Here is a 16,939-nt window from a genome sequence, read left to right on the forward strand (position 1 = left end):
TGTGGTGCCCCCACAATATTTTGTGTGGCCGCCCCACTACAATATTTTTGTGGTCCCATAATAAACTTATTTTTTTCTATTTGTTGTCCCCGGATTACAATTTTTTTTTGTGGTCCATCCATTACAAATTTATTTTTGTGGTTCTCCCATTACAATTTTTTTTGTAGTGCCCCCACAATATTTTTTTTGTGGTCGCCCCATAAAATTTTTTTTGTGGTCGCCCCATTATAATTTGTTAGTGGTGGCCCAGCTGTGGCGTGGTCCCCGCATAACATGTTTTTGTTGTCCCCCAATAACAATTTTTTTTCTGTCCCCCCGCCAATTTTGTTTTGTAATGCCCTCACAATATTTTTTTGTTGTCGCCCATAACATTTTTTTTCTGTTCCCCCGCCAATTTTTTTTTGTAATGGCCCCACAATATTTTTTTGTGGTCACCCATAACATTTTTTGCGTGGTCGCCCCATTATAATTTTTTTGTGGTGCCCTATTACAATATTTTTGTGGTCCCATAAAGTTTTTTTTTTGTGGGCCCCCTTCACAATTTATTTTAGTGGTCCCCGCATGACTTGTTTTTGTTGCCGCCCATTATAATTTGTTTGTGGTGCCCCATTACAATATTTTTGTGGTCCCATAATAAAAAAAAATTTTGTTGGCCCCCTACACATATCTCTTTTTGTGGTCCCCGCATAACATGTTTTTGTTGTCCCCCAATAACAATTTATTTTCTGTCCCTCGCCAATTTTTTTTGTGGGGCCCCCACAATATTTTTTGTGGTCGCCCATAACATATTTTGTGTGACCGCCCCTTTATAATTTGTTTGTGGTGCCCCATTACAATATTTTTGTGGTCCCATAAAAAAGTTTTTTTGTTGGCCCCCTACACAATTTCTTTTAGTGGTCTCTGCATAACTTGTTTTTGTGATCGCTCTTAAAAAATTTTGTGGACGCCCCATAACAATTTTTTTGTGGTACCATAATTTTTTTTTTTGTGGGCCCCCTACACATTTTATTTTAGTGGTCCCTGCAGAACAATTTGTTGTTCTCCCCTAATAATTTTTTTTGCGTTCCCCCGACAATTTATTTTGCGGTGCCCCCCACATAATTTTTTTTTGTGGTCCCCTAGTAACACATTTTTTGAAAAGTTTTTTCAACTAAACTTGAATTGAATTTAATGCATGTTTTGTACTCAAACAAATTAAGTAAAAATAATAAAAATAAATACATATAAATAATGCATTTTTTTAGTGCCAAATAAAAAAAAAATGTAATAACATAAATAAAAGATATATTTGTAAACCTTCCTGACATTTCTCTGACTCGGTTTAGTCGGACTGTTTACAACCCCAGCACTAACGCTGCGTGCCACGAGGGGCAGTGACAATGTCTGGAGAGACTTGTCGTTATATTTTTTATCAGTGACAGAGCAGAAAAGGGCTAAGAATACGTTTGCAGTAAAATTTCATATGAATTGCCCTGTCATTCATTCACTGACGTTTTACACGTGTCTAATAAAGCAAAACGGCCCCCCAGGCAAAAAATCTATTTGTTGTCCCCGCATTACAATTTTTTTTGTGGTCCTCCCATATTTTATTTTGTGGTGCCTCCATTAGAAATTTATTTTTGTGGTTCTCCTACTACAATTTTTTAATTGTGGTGCCCCCACAATATTTGTTTGTGGTCGCACCATAAACATATTTTTGTGGTGCCCCATTACAATATGTTTGTGGTCCCATAATTTTTTTTTTTTTGTGGGGCCCCTACATATATCTATTTTTGTGGGCCTCGCATAACTTGTTTTTGTTGTCCCCCAATAACAATTTTTGTTGTGTTCCCCTGACACATTTTTTTCTGGTCCCCTAATTAATTTAATGCATGCTTTGTACACAAACGAATGAAGTAAAATAAAATAAATTAAAAAAGAGTATTATGTTAGTGCAAAATAACAAAAAATTAATGAATAAACCTTACAGACATTTCTCTGACTCTGTTTAGTCGGACTAATGCTGGGGCAGTGACAATGTCGGGATAGACTTGCCGTTATATTTTTATCAGTGACAGAGCAGAAAAGGGCTAAGAATACGTTTGCAGTAACATTTCATATGAATTGCCCTGACATTTTACACGCGCCTAATAAAGCATAACGGGGCCCCCAAGGGATAGTGGGGCCCTACGCACGTTTAGGAAGGGGCGGCCTTTTTACCTTTCTTCTTGCACGGACTCTAGGGCGCCACCATCAGGCGAGACGACGTGACCGGGGCCGTGATCGTGGCTCGCATCATGAGAGGAGGCGCCGCCGACAGAAGTGGTGAGTTGTGCTTTGGTAAAAAAAACCTCAATAGCTTGAAGGATGGCAAACTTATGTTCATTATTTTCATATTAAACTGATTTACTTTGTAATCTCCTCATTATTTGAGATTTTTATTGGACTTTTTATTCCTCCACTTCCATTTTTTTGTCATGTTAATTTAACAGTAAGGCTGCCTGATGGTGGAGATATGAGTGATTTGTAACCACGGTAACGACTTAAAAGGGCCTTGTCTGACGGACTGTAATGGTCACAGACGCTACCATGGCAACATGTGCTCTGTTTTGAATTGTGAGCGTGGAAGGACTGAGCACTGATCAGTTGTCAGCATCTTGCTGTGGCTGCAGCTCGCAATTATCCAAATAAATCCTTCATAGACGTTCTTTGCTCCCCCCGGCAGGTTTGGTCCACGTCGGAGATGAACTCAGGGAAGTCAACGGCGTCTCTGTGATCCACAAGAGACCGGACGAGATCAGTCAGCTGCTGGTGAGGCACCTCTAGCACGTGCTGCGGTCAGTGACGGTGCGAGGCTAATTTCTTAATGTGGTCCCTAGTCTCAGTCGCAGGGATCCATCACGCTCAAGATCATCCCTGCCGTTAAAGAGGAGGACAGACTGCGGGAGAGCAAGGTGGGTTCTCCGGGATGGCCCGGGTCCACAAATGCACTGCTACTATCCCTTCAAATGTGTGATGTCAGAAATGCATCGTGACGTAAGGGGAAGGGAGGAACTTGAAGACTGGGGTCCAAACATTTGAATTACATAACTGAGGCGTTCCTCAAGGCACCCTTTTAAGTCCTCTCTCTTTTGGTACTTACACTTTTTTGTAGTCTGATTCATGTAACTAAAGTAGCTTGTTTACTTCAAATGCCGTCAATGTGTTCAACTTTTTTAGTTATACCAGTGGTGTTCCTCAAGGTCAGAGGTGGGTAGAGTAGCCAGAAATTGTACTCAAGTAAGAGTACTGTTACTTTAGAGATTTATTACTCAAGTAAAAGTAAGGAGTAGTCACCCAAATATTTACTTGAGTAAAAGTAAAAAGTATGTTGTGAAAAAACTACTCAAGTACTGAGTAACTGATGAGTAACATACACATATCATATATATATATATATATATATATATATATATATATATACACACACACATTTATATATATATATATATATATATATATATATATACAGTATATAATTTATATTTATTTATTTTGCCGTTTTTGTTTACATGTTAAAGGTGTTTTAATGAATATACATGCATGTTTAACACATATAGATTCCTTTCTTTCATGAAGACAAGAATATAAGTTGGTGTATTACCTGATTCTGATGACTTGCGTTGATTGGAATCAGACAGTAGTGATGATAGCGTCCACGTTTTCAAATGGAGGAGAAAAAAGTTCCTCCTTTCTGTCTAATACCACATGAAAGTGGTTGGTTTTTGGCATCTTATTTGTCCAGCTTCCATATTCGTTTTTATACACTTTACAAGAAATACATTGGCGGCAAACTCCGTAGCTTGCTAGCTTGTTTGCGCTGGCTTTCGGAGACTCTTGTTTTGAAAGCGCAAGCGTGATGGAGCGGCACTTTTATTGTGAAGACAGGAACTGTGCAGTCAGTCTTTAGGCTTTTGACGGGATGTACGGTTGAAATAAAAAATGGTCTTTTTTCCTTCACACTTTTGATTGATTGATTGAAACTTTTATTAGTAGATTGCACAGTACAGTACACATTCCGTACAATTGACCACTAAATGGTAACACCCCAATAAGTTTTTCAACTTGTTTAAGTCAGGTCATGTGACCGCCTGGCTCTGTTTGATTGGTCCAACATCACCAGTGACTGCATCTGATTGGTGGAACGGAGTGAAACGTCACCAGTGACTGTATTTGTTGAAACGCAGGCACTATGAAGGTCTGTCTGACAGACCAAAACAAACAAAGCGTGCATTAACAGATCGATAAAAATTAGTAGCGAGTAGCGAGCTGAATGTAGATAAAAGTAGCGGAGTAAAAGTAGCGTTTCTTCTCTATAAATATACTCAAGTAAAAGTAAAAGTATGTTGCAATAAAACTACTCTTAGAAGTACAATTTATCCCAAAAGTTACTCAAGTAGATGTAACGGAGTAAATGTAGCGCGTTACTACCCACCTCTGCTCAAGGTTCCATTTTAGGTCTTCTCTTTTTCCATCATTTGGATTATTCAACTGGTGGCTTGTGAGTTGAGTTAAAAAATATCCTAAAAAGACAAGAGTGCTGCTATTGTGTGGAGAAACCTGGACCACTTTAACCTGGCTGGCTAGCTGGACTCAATAAAGAGCTTCCGCAGTTTTCGTAGCAGAACCTCCAGGTTCTGTAACAGCTTCTTCCCTCAGGCCATAAGACTCTTGAACGCATCATAATAATCCCCTCATTTTCTGTCAGGTTCAAACACTGATGACATCTATTAAACAGACAAGAAGCAAGGAATCATGCAGAGACAGAGTTAAATTTGGCTCAATGAGGAGAGACGTTTGGGATTGCATGCTCAGTTACAATCTCCTACCACGCTCTGAGCTAACAGTCCCACGTGCTCCTCTATTTATTTGGGGGGGGGGGGTCCCTGGTTACATCACTGAGGCCGCCTCTAAAAGGAGTGGCCACACATTTCATGCAAAGCAGCCTCCAGTAAGCACAATATGTGACGGAATGTGCTGGGGCCTTGTGATTGCCTTGTCTCTGCTTCGTCTGCGTGCTGTCCTTGGCTGTTAGCGGGCTAAAACAAAGATACCATTTGCGGCTGAGGCCACCCGTCAGTCAAGAAGTTCTGTCCTTGCACAGATAGAAAAAGTACAGCTTGAGCACAATAGCTAATAACTATAGCAACAGACTTTTAGCATAAGAGTTGTGTGATAACTTACACATAATTATTCTAACAATTTACCCCCGAAAACGGATTAACTCGCTGGACTATAAAGACAATATAACATACATCCATAAACATGGTTGCATATTTAAAAGTGCCATATATTTATCTGTACAGTAATCTATTTATTTATATCTGCATCTTATTGCTCTTTTATCCTGCACTACAACGAGCTAATGCAACAAAATGTAAAGTTGAAATTGGAATGACAATAAAGGAAGTCTAAGTCTAAGTCTAAATACAGAACACATGGGTCCAAACTTGTCCATCCATCCATCCATCCATCTTCTTCCGCTTATCCGAGGTCGGGTCGCGGGGGCAGCAGCTTAAGCAGGGAAGCCCAGACTTCCCTCTCCCCAGCCACTTCGTCCAGCTCCTCCCGGGGGATCCCGAGGCGTTCCCAGGCCAGCCGGGAGAGATAGTCTTCCCAGCGTGTCCTGGGTCTTCCCTGTGGTCTCCTACCGGTCAGACGTGCCCGAAACACCTTCCTAGGGAGGCGTTCGGGTGGCATCCTGACCAGATGCCCGAACCACCTCATCTGGCTCCTCTCGATGTGGAGGAGCAGCGGCTTTACTTTGAGCTCCCCCCGAATGACAGAGCTTCTCACCCTATCTCTAAGGGAGAGCCCCGCCACTCGGCGGAGGAAACTCATTTCGGCCGCTTGTACCCGTGATCTTGTCCTTTCGGTCATGACCCAAAGCTCATGACCATAGATGAGGATGGGAACGTAGATCGACCGGTAAATCGAGAGCTTTGCCTTCCGGCTCAGCTCCTTCTTCACCACAACGGATCGATACAGCGTCCGCATTACTGAAGACGCCGCACCGATCCGCCTGTCGATCTCATGATCCACTCTTCCTCCACTCGTGAACAAGACTCCGAGGTACTTGAACTCCTCCACTTGGGGCAAGATCTCCTCCCCAACCCGGAGATGGCACTCCACCCTTTTCTGGGAGAGAACCATGGACTCGGACTTGGAGGTGCTGATTCCCATCCCAGTCGCTTCACACTCGGCTGCGAACCGATCCAGTGAGAGCTGAAGATCTTGGCCGGAGGAAGCCATCAGGACCACATCATCTGCAAACAGCAGTGACCTAATCCTGCAGCCACCAAACCAGATCCCCTCAACGCCCTGACTGCGCCTAGAAATTCTGTCCATAAAGGTTATGAACAGAATCGGTGACAAAGGGCAGCCTTGGCGGAGTCCAACCCTCACTGGAAACGTGTCCGACTTACTGCCGGCAATGCGGACCAAGCTCTGACACTGATTATACAGGGAGCGAACTGCCACAATAAGACAGTCCGTTACCCCATACTCTCTGAGCACTCCCCACAGGACTTCCCGGGGTACACGGTCGAATGCCTTCTCCAAGTCCACAAAGCACATGTAGACTGGTTGGGCAAACTCCCATGCACCCTCAAGGACCCTGCCGAGAGTATAGAGCTGGTCGGTCCAAACTTGTGATGTATACAACTGAGGCGTTCCTCAAGGCACCTCTTTAAGTCCTCCCCTTTTTGGCAGTTACACTTCTTTTTGTGTTCTGATCGAGGTACTGTAACTAGCTCGGTCACTTCAGATGCAGTCGGTAGTCATTTGTTCCACTCAAGCTATACAAGTGGTGTTCCTCAAGGTTCGATCTTAGGGCCTCTCTTTTTCATCATTTGGGCTATTCAGCTGGTGGCCCGCAAGTTCAGTTCAAAAGACTTGTGTCAGACTCACATTTTTGTAGCACATTCCTAAGAACACCAGAGTGCTCCTGTTGTCTAGAGGAACCTGGACCACCAGAAACACATTGGCAGATCCTTACGTTGACATTTTAACCTCGCAAGTTTAGTTAAAAAAACTTGTGAGGGACTCATGTTTTCTCAGCATATTACTAAAAACACTAAAGTTTCTGTCATAGAAATTAAATTGGTTCTACTGAATAAACAAAAAAAGACTAATACTGAAGGGAGAAGTCCAGCCCCTTGGTCCTTAGATTTCTAGAAATGTGGCCCCCAAAACAATTTAAATGAATATTCCTGCTCTAGAGGGTTAGACTGTCCCATTCTGTGTATCGAGGTTTGGTCTCTGAGGTCTCCTTTAAAGGATTTGTCTCTGTCGACCGTATAGATGATTCTTCTGAAGGGTTGGGTCCTCAGAATTCAAACAAAGGCTTGATAACAAGAAGCATTGGTTGGTTTTAATGTGGATAATATCCCCCCAGGTGTACGTTAGAGCCTTGTTCGACTACGTTCCCTTGGAGGACAAGGCCACTCCTTGCCAGGAGGCGGGACTCCCCTTCAAACGGGGCGACATCCTGCAGGTGGTCACCCAGGATGACTCCACGTGGTGGCAGGCCAAGCGGGTTGGCGACAGCAACCTGCGAGCTGGGCTGGTCCCGTCCAAACAGTTCCAGGAGAGGTAAGAGGAACCAGAGCCACACATGCACAGCTGTTGTCTCAGAACTCGAGGGCTACTGGTTTGGTGCCTGGATCCTCCTTCGTACGTAGTATAAGTATCTTATCAGTGGAGTACATCTGCGCATATTGCAGCTCGGCATTCAATCAGAGGAATACTATAGGGATTGGAGTATCGAAAATAGTATTTTTCTCGGGCTTTTTATGGGTGCGTCCTTTATTTGTGGCTCTACAGCTGTTGCGGAGGTCGGTAGATAATATCCTCTCTGTGTTGCATCACCGTCAACAACAAAGAGGCACCTTGTTGACTGACTCATCTCTTCTTCTCTTTCCTTCTTGCTCATTGTCCTCCTGCTCGCACGTCACCAGGCGATTGGCCTACAGGATGAAAGTGGGCACACTCCCGAATCCCAAATCTCCCAAAACACCAGCCTGTGAGTTCCTGCTCGCTGTTTGCCGACCCCCAGCTTCTTCCTCTGCTAACTTGTTAGGGTGACATTTACTAATTGGCACTGTGGGATGTCCTCTCTTGTGCGGGTGGAAATGTTTTAGACACAAGGGAGGTTGGGAAGGGGGGGGTTGAATTAATCCCAGCCATGCTCACTCAGTCCATCTGTCCAGTGACAGATTAAGTAGATCCACATGCCTCAACAATATGCTTCTCACTTTCTAGCTGGATGTCTGCGTGCATGCAGCCAGGCAGGTGAGGGGCAGATCCATATTCAGTATTTGGGGCAAGGCCGAGGGGTTCTGTGTGGAGTGTAAGCTGTGGGTGATCCGATTACGCGACCACAGCTTAGCAACATGGCAGTCGCCCTCTCTTCTCCCACCCGGCTGGCTTTATTCCCCCCCACAGCCCAGCAGGGGCCCCAGCTTTTCCCATTAGTGACATATATGTCTGCTTTAATCCTGTTTTTCTAAATCGTCACATTCTCCTACCCAAATAAATAAAACATGTTTTAACGCTTTCTTCTTGTCTTGCAGTTGACCAAGCGTGTGATAAGGGTGAGTAGAATCGCTGATTACACGCCGCAGCCGGCATGTTTGCATGTTGACTGCATCTTCACTATACCTGCATATTGCCTAAAAAAGGTGCTTGGACTGAGTTCCAATCAGGCTACAGGTGCTAAAGACTACACCACCTCTTCTCATCCTCCTGATTTTTAGTTCTTCCAGCCTCTGAGCCCTCCAGTTTTTGTCATCTTTCCAACTATCCTTCCATATTTATGTTTTATCATTATCCCTTAAGTCTTCTTGCTCCACAAGCCCTGACCCCCTTCTTCAAGTCCTCCACAGACCTTCCGTAACAATTCTGCCCTGTGCTGACCCACCCCTTCTTCTTGTCCCTGCTTGCCTCCCTACAGACGACTGTGACTGTGAGGGCTATTTCAATGGACAGTACATAGGTGAGAGCACACCTTCCCCATCCTCCATCACCAAACATCCTCTCTCTGCTCTTTGACTGTCATGGCTGTCCTTGGCTGCGGTCTGCTGGTTCCCTGGATGCTTCTAGTCTGGGTCCAAATGTTTGGCTGTAGGGTTGCTTTCTATGTCAGGGGGATGGAGGTCATAAAGGATTAGGGATGGAGTCATGGATGTCTAATTCCGGTTTTCCACCAAGCAGGACAGTAGTGTTCACTTTGGTAAGGTACAAAGTTGCAGAGGCTTTAAAAAAAATGCTGGAAGCTCTTTTGGACTCCATTTAAGTTGTACTTAGGGAGAAGAGAATGGAAATAGGGTCTTCACTTTCTCTTTTTTGGAAAGGTGGCCTCAAGATAGTTTCTAATCAGTCCGTTAGAGGAATTTGATGAAGGGAAACACTCGCAATAAGTTTGTGTTTTTAGAAGTGATGGTTGAATATGTAGTAGAAAATCAGCATGGAGAGTGGCAGTGAAGTCCATGAAGAGAGTAGGCGCTAAAAGTAGAAACTGGTTTAGCTCTCTGGACATTGGACTTGTTCTCAAGAAGACTTAGACAGGGTGACCAATTACCATATTGACCTAAATAAAAGCCAGTATTTCTTCCTTAAAAGAAAGTCTAAGAAAAGGGGGTCCTATATTTAGAGTGGTTCTATATTCAGGGTCAGTACGGTAACCTTACGACAGCTAGACTTGCCATAAAGAGGTGGACTTTACCGATAGTCTTTGTTCAATCCCTCAGCCAAACATGACCCATCTGCTCCTCTTGCTGGAATGCTCACATTGGGAATCCAAACACAGCAGCTAACTTCACCTCGTAACTCAACAACAACAACAACATGATGGCGATCCACCACATTCCGCACTCTGCTTGGAGCCGTACAGCACCCTCCTCCATCCCCCTCACACCTGCCTGCATCTACCCTTTCCCCCTGACCCCTAACCCCCACGAGGGCCCCGCTGCGTTGGACGCATTGCGCACTCTAAGCGTGCACGTCTGCTGCTCGTTCACCTGGGTTTCGCACGTGTGAGCCTGAGTCGTGTGCCGCTCTAACACCACTTGCAGTCTCTCCCAAGTGTAAAGCAGTGGCGCCCTCCTGTGGCCAGGTGTTTTCCTGGGAGTTTTATTCAGGTACAGTGGCCGGCTCGTTCCCTCGGGGGTAGTCCATCGTGGCAAGGCGCCTCAGCACTGTAGCCTGTGCATGTGTCGCCATAGACAACACGGAAATTAAGCCAATAGTTTTCGCATACTGGGATCAAAGTTCACTGTAAACAAACATGGTCATTCAGAAAATACCAGTGAGAACATTTACTTTTATTGGCTTTAATGCATGAACATCTACGGTTGTCCTGAGTTTTCCATTAAGATCAAGTTTTGATACCTTTACGCATTCATCTGATTCCTTTTTAACATTTGCTAGTCGCGTTAAGAGACATGAAGTACCATCCTTCTGTCCTCTTACCATATTTGAATCTTTTCTACGCCTGTCATCCAAAACCACCACAGCCGGTCTACGCAGGAGCTTCCGTTTGAGTCGAAAAGATCGACAGGGGTCCTCCAGCAACGGTTCCGATTCTGGGGACTCAGACTTCCTGACCTACGAGGAAGTGACCCGCTACCAACAACGGCCCAATGAGAGGCCCCGACTGGTGGTTCTGATTGGTAAGAAAAGTACAAAGTGTTACTTCACAGTGTAATACGTAGTGACGTTATAACAGAGAACCACAAATATCTTTCACGGCATGGGGCGTTAGAAAGGATAATAAAATCATTTATGTAGACCCAATCAATGTAGCATGAGCTAAGTCACAGGACTAATGTCACCAGCACGAGTGTTCGTTAAAAGCTAACAAGCCAATGAGAAGACTACGAACCAAAACACAGAACAAACTACGACTATAATTGACTATAATCAAGCAATGAGGTGACATCTGCCATATTGACCTGGATCTCATCAAGCGAATCATAACTGATTGAACTACTTATGAGAAGAACTGATGTATTTAGAAGTAAACCTCGAAATAAGACAACCAAACGAAACAACGTTCTGTATTTAGGTCAATAAATTGATTAGTTAGACTGCCTAGCTTCACATTTTAACAGACCATAACAAAGTTGTCATCTTCTTGATTAGTTCATTTGAGTTGTTCCTGTTCAGATGTGCTTCAGTCCGCAGATCTGTTCTGTGGTTCTTTCTGCACTTGTTGTTTCAATCAATCAAAGTTTACCTATATAGCTCTAAATCACGAGTGTCTCAAAGGGCTGCACAAGCCACAACGATTGATGTCATCATGGATGTCGTGTGTGTGGGAAATGACTTGTATTTTTCACCCCTAAAGGTTCTCTTGGGGCACGAATCAATGAACTCAAGCAGCGGGTGATTGCAGAGAACCCACATCGCTACGCGGTGGCGGTTCCACGTAAGTCTTTGAAACTTCAAAGACTTTAAAGATTCTGAAGAACATATTGAATAATTGAGATACCGTTTCTCTCTCACCTGGATCTCCGGAGCAAATTTCCAAATCCCACATGACATTAAGATCATTTTAAGATGGCATTATCTTAAAAGACTCGTTTGTGGTCCTGCAGACACCACCAGACCCAAGAAAGCTCACGAGAAGGAAGGAGTGGAGTATCACTTTGTCAACAAGCAGCAGTTTGATGCGGACGTCCTCAACAACAAGTGAGTCTCTCCTACTTTGGACTGTGGACTCAAGAGGTTTTGCTAAACATTTGGCGGGTTCTCCTTCAGGTTCATAGAACACGGGGAGTACAAGGAGAACCAGTATGGCACCAGCATTGAGGCCATCCGCTCAGTGCAGGCCAAGAACAAGATGTGTGTCGTAGACGTTCAGCCTGAGGTATCAGTGAAGAACCACGGTCATCCTATTAGTGCAACCACCTGGGATTGTCTGTTCTGATCCTTTCATGAATCTACAGGCCTTGAAGAGGCTGAGGACAGCCGAGTTTAAGCCTTACGTCGTCTTCGTTAAACCACGGGTCCCCGACAGCAGAAGGCGACGCACCACCGCCGCCAGCTCGCCAGGGGGGGCGGAACAAGGCCGAGTCACAGTGAGTTGAGGCTTTTCATCTTTGCGACCAAAATAGTCTTTGTTCCAGAAAGTCCGATTTCTTTAGACTTCTAGTGATTATGTCGTCCCAAGTGATCCTTACACTTCCAGGAATTAATTTAGTAGAACTGTTGGAAGGATCAGTCCATGATAGTAGAGGTAGAATCAGTAGTTACTAACCCCTTGGTAGGATTTTAAGTAGTTCAGGGGATTGCCTTTAACTTCCAGGAATTAATTTAGTAGAACTGGTGGAAGGGTCAGTCCATGATAGTAGAGGTAGAATCCGTAGTTACCGAACACTTTGGTAGGTTTTTAAGTAGTTCAGGGGATTATAAGATTGCGGTGCAAGTGCGCTCATGTCTTCCTCAACAGGACGAAGACTTACAGGAGATGCGTCAGTCGGCAATCCAGATGGATCAGCAGTACGGACACCTGGTGGACCGGGTCCTGATCAAGGAGGACTCGGCCAGCGCCTGCACGGAACTGAGGAGTATCCTGGAAAGACTGGAGCGGGAATCTTTCTGGGTTCCTCTCAGCTGGGTTCGGACCTAAAACCTTAAATACCGACGCATCAGCCGAGCCACTGAGCAACCGATCCGGGACTCCAAGGTGAGCCAAGACCAGAGGCAAGAGGATCGCAGGATCATCTTCCACTTCTCGCTGCTGGTCCGCTTCAGGGGGAGGATCACTCAGTCAGCCTCACCGTGACTCCGCCCTAATGGGAGTCCACCTCGTAGCATGTTTTGACTTCATGACATCACAGAATGCTTCCTGGACAAAAAAAAAAAAAAACGACACTAAATACTCGACAGAATGTGAGAAGTTTATTTTTCCAAAAAGTGCATGACGGCAGCTTGTTTATGTAAATAATGAACTTGTGACTCCTAGTGTGCCAACGGATCATCTCGTAGCACTTAGTTGCAACCGGTTTACCTTCAATCCCCTTGAAGCCTGTACCTGTTCTTCTTTGTCATATTCTACTCCAACACACGGTTGACTGCTAACTGCTGACTGAAGTAAAACTCTTTTTTTTTTTAGCTAATTATCAAGCCAAGAATGACGACTATTGTAGGAGTATTTTGATTAGAAAAACCTGTTTCCTATTTTAAAGACTTGAAAACAATCTTACTCCATGATGTGGACTTATTTAATTCCAAGCACCTTCAAGATACATGAAAACGATAACTTATGGCTGCGATGAAACTGCTGCAGAACTGAACAAAAACCTGACATGCTGCAATAATTCATATTTTAGCTTGGTATGATAACTCAGAAAAAAAAAAATAGTCACCTTGACTACTTTTGTTTTTGTCTTTTCACGTGCTGTACAACCCACTGAGGAATTTGTAAGTGTCATGTAAAAAGTGCCATAATAAAAACAAGACTGAAGCTCATTAAGGTTGCCGTCTCATAGACATAGAAACATGAAAAGAACATAAAAATAAAGAGGAAGAAAAAAATAACTCTAAAAGTTATGGGCAGATTTCAATTTTCAACCTGTGTGTGTGTGTGTATGTATGCTAGTGGTCCCGCCTCCACCCGCAGATACAAAGGAGGTAGGGCAATCATTGACAGTGGCTTTTCTGTCTGTTAGTTTGCAAAATAACTCGAAAAATTACAGGCGGATTGTCATTAAAATGTCAGGAACTGTCCACCTCCACCCAGACAAAGATAGTGGATGACTGACAAGAGTGTTCACTCTGTTTCTTTCGATCCGCTATCCATAACTCAAAAGGTTTTGGGAAGATTTTTATCTAACTTTTAGAAAATGTCAGAAATGGGATAAAAAACAAGTGTTTACATTTTGGGGCTGATCCGGATAATTTTTACAACATTATCCTACATTTATGTCACAAGCTTCAACTTCTGTATGTGTGTGTGTGTGTGTGTGTGTGTGTGTGTGTGTGTGTGTGTGTGTGTGTGTGTGTGTGTTAGTGGTCCCGCCTCCACCCGCAGAGACAAAGGAGTTTATGCAATTGTTGACATTGGCTTTTCTGTCAGTTAGTTGGCAAAATAACTCAAAAGGGTAGGGGCATATTTTCATGAAACTTTCGGGAACTGTCCACCTCCACACACGGAGACAAAGATAGTGGATGACTGACAAGAGTGTTCACTCCGTTTTGTTTCATTCCGCTATCGATAACTCAAAAGGTTATGGGCGGATTTTTATCTCACTTTTAGAAAATGTCAGAAATGGGATAAGGAACAAGTGATTATATTTTGGGGCTGACCTGGATACATTATCTTATGTTTACGTTACAAGCTTCAACTTATCTGTGTGTGTGTCCCCCGCCTCCACCCGCAGAGACAAAGGAGGTTATGCAATTGTTGACATGGGCTTTCCTGTCAGTTAGTTGGCAAAATAACTCAAAAGGGTAAGGGGCATATTTTCATGAAACTTTCGGGAACCGTCCACCTCCACACACAGAGACAAAGATAGTAGATGACTGACAAGAGAGTTCACTCTGTTTCTTTCATTCCGCTATTGATATAACTCGAAAAGTCCTGGAAGGATTAATATTTAACTTTCGGAAAATGTCAGAAATGGGATGAGGAACAAGTGATTACATTATCTTCAACTTCTGTGTGTGTGTGTGTAGAGATGTCCGATAATGGCTTTTTTGCCGATATTCCGATATTGTCCAACTCTTAATTACCGATACCGATATCAAATTAAGACATTATTATGACCGACTCAGTGGCCTAGTGGTTAGAGTGTCCGCCCTGAGATCGGTAGGTTGTGGGTTCAAACCCCGGCCGAGTCATACCAAAGACTATAAAAATGGGACCCATTACCTCCCTGCTTGTCACTCAGCATCAAGGGTTGGAATTGGGGGTTAAATCACCAAAAATGATTCCCGGGCGCGGCCACCGCTGCTGCCCACTGCTCCCCTCACCTCCCAGGGGGTGATCAAGGGTGATGGGTCAAATGCAGAGAATAATTTCGCCACACCTAGTGTGTGTGTGACAATCATTGCTACTTTAACTTTAACTTTAATTTTGTTGTGATGCCCCGCTGGATGCATTAAACAATGTAACAAGGTTTTCCAAAATAAATCAACTCAAGTTATGGAAAAAAATGCCAACATGGCACTGCCATATTTATTATTGAAGTCACAAAGTGCATTATTTTTTTTCACATGCCTCAAAACAGCAGCTTGGAATTTGGGACATGCTCTCCCTGAGAGAGCATGAGGAGGTTGAGGTGGGCGGGGTTGGGGGGGTAGGAAGGTAGCGGGGGTGTATATTGTAGCGTCCCGGAAGAGTTAGTGTTGCAAGGGGTTCTGGGTATTTGTTCTGTTGTGTTTATGTTGTGTTACGGTGCGGATGTTCTCCCGAAATGTGTTTGTCATTCTTGTTTGGTGTGGGTTCACAGTGTGGCGCATATTTGTAACAGTGTTAAAGTTGTTTATACGGCCACCCTCAGTGTGACCTGTATGGTTGTTGACCAAGTATGCCTTGCATTCACTTGTGTGTGTGAAAAGCCGTAAATATTGTGTAACTGGGCCGGCACGCAAAGGCAGTGCCTTTAAGGTTTATTGGCGCTCTGTACTTCTCCCTACATACATTTTACTTTTTGAAACAGATACCGATAAATTTGAAACCGATACCGATAATTTCCGATATGACATTTTAAAGCATTTATCGGCCGATAATATCGGCAGTCCGATATTATCGGACATCCCTATGTGTGTGTGTTTATGCTAGCGGCCCCGCCTCCATCCCCAGAGACAAAAGGAGGTTATGACGTTGGTTTTTCCGTCTGTTCGTTAGCAAAATAACTCAAAAAGGTACATGAGGATTTTCATGAATCGTTCAGGAACTATCGGCCTCCACCCACAGAGAAAAAGATACTGGATGACTCTGTTTCTTTCGTGATTACATTTTGGGGTTGATCCAGATATTTTTTTACGACATTATCCTGCCTTTATATTCCAAGCTTTAACTTCTTGGTGTGTGTGTGTGCTAGCGGCCCAACCTCCACCCGCAGAGACAAAGGCGGTTATGCAATCATTGACATTATTTTTTTCTGTCTGTTAGTTAGATAGCAAAGTAACTAAAAAAAAATACAGGCAGATTTTGTTGAAACTTTCAGGAATGAACTGTACGCCTCCACCCACAGAGACAACTGACAACTCTGTTTCATTCATTCAGTCATAGAGACATTAAAAGGTTATAGGCGGATTTTTATCCGACTTTCAGGAAATGTCAGAAATATGATAAGGAACAAGTGATTTTTTTTTTTTTTACTATTAAAAGGTAGGACCTGGCTTAGGTATGCACTCTCCAAGTGTTTTTCTAGTTTGGGATGATCAGTATTTAGGACAAATATTATATACCAATACATCTCTTTGACATATTACTTTTATTATCAATATATGCCTGAGCAAAATGAGCTACAGCAGAAAAATGGACACTTGCATTATAATTGATCAATAATTGATGAGGAATTATCAACTGTGTTGGTGTGAAGGTGTGTTGGTTACTATGGCGATCAGTCACCTGTTGACGGGTTTGAACAAAGCAAACATTGACTTTAGTGGACTTTTGTCTTCCGACCCAGGAATCCAAGTAACTGTGCACACAAAATGATGTATTAAGTCCTAGCAGGACATCAAGTCAGTAATGTGTTGACGCAGAAATGAAATATGAATATGAAATAACGCGTCTGAGTTCGCCAGACTGGAGCAAGCACAACTTAACTCTGAATGACAGAATGGACTTTAAAGGAGGACTCATGAGACGAGAGAGAAAGAGGGTGTTGGTTTGAAATAATGAAGTCCAGATGCAGAATTAATATTCACTTCAGCGTGAAATTTGTTGATTTATTTTCGTATGAAT

At 43.5% G+C, this 16,939-nt stretch overlaps 1 protein-coding gene across 3 annotated transcripts in view; it reads left to right on the top strand.

Annotated features, from left to right (window-relative positions):
* The window catches only part of mpp3a (MAGUK p55 scaffold protein 3a), a 42,487-nt gene extending 28,602 nt beyond the window's left edge, over nucleotides 1-13,885 (top strand). The window contains exons 7-20 of one of the 3 annotated variants that reach the window (XM_061981301.1): nucleotides 2,223-2,304; nucleotides 2,705-2,790; nucleotides 2,859-2,933; nucleotides 7,415-7,611; nucleotides 7,977-8,041; nucleotides 8,592-8,612; nucleotides 8,972-9,013; nucleotides 10,092-10,157; nucleotides 10,533-10,688; nucleotides 11,366-11,446; nucleotides 11,616-11,709; nucleotides 11,779-11,887; nucleotides 11,967-12,098; nucleotides 12,470-13,885. In XM_061981301.1, the coding sequence (XP_061837285.1) occupies nucleotides 2,223-2,304; nucleotides 2,705-2,790; nucleotides 2,859-2,933; nucleotides 7,415-7,611; nucleotides 7,977-8,041; nucleotides 8,592-8,612; nucleotides 8,972-9,013; nucleotides 10,092-10,157; nucleotides 10,533-10,688; nucleotides 11,366-11,446; nucleotides 11,616-11,709; nucleotides 11,779-11,887; nucleotides 11,967-12,098; nucleotides 12,470-12,649 (1,386 nt within the window). In that variant the 3' untranslated portion in view covers nucleotides 12,650-13,885. The remainder of the gene's footprint in view (nucleotides 1-2,222; nucleotides 2,305-2,704; nucleotides 2,791-2,858; nucleotides 2,934-7,414; nucleotides 7,612-7,976; nucleotides 8,042-8,591; nucleotides 8,613-8,971; nucleotides 9,014-10,091; nucleotides 10,158-10,532; nucleotides 10,689-11,365; nucleotides 11,447-11,615; nucleotides 11,710-11,778; nucleotides 11,888-11,966; nucleotides 12,099-12,469) is intronic. The other 2 variants (XM_061981302.1, XM_061981303.1) reach the window with 2 other exon arrangements.
* Nucleotides 13,886-16,939: the final 3,054 nt, after the last annotated feature.

The sequence above is a fragment of the Nerophis lumbriciformis genome, linkage group LG24 (assembly GCF_033978685.3).
Source record: "Nerophis lumbriciformis linkage group LG24, RoL_Nlum_v2.1, whole genome shotgun sequence".
Classification (NCBI taxonomy): Eukaryota; Metazoa; Chordata; class Actinopteri; order Syngnathiformes; family Syngnathidae; genus Nerophis; species Nerophis lumbriciformis.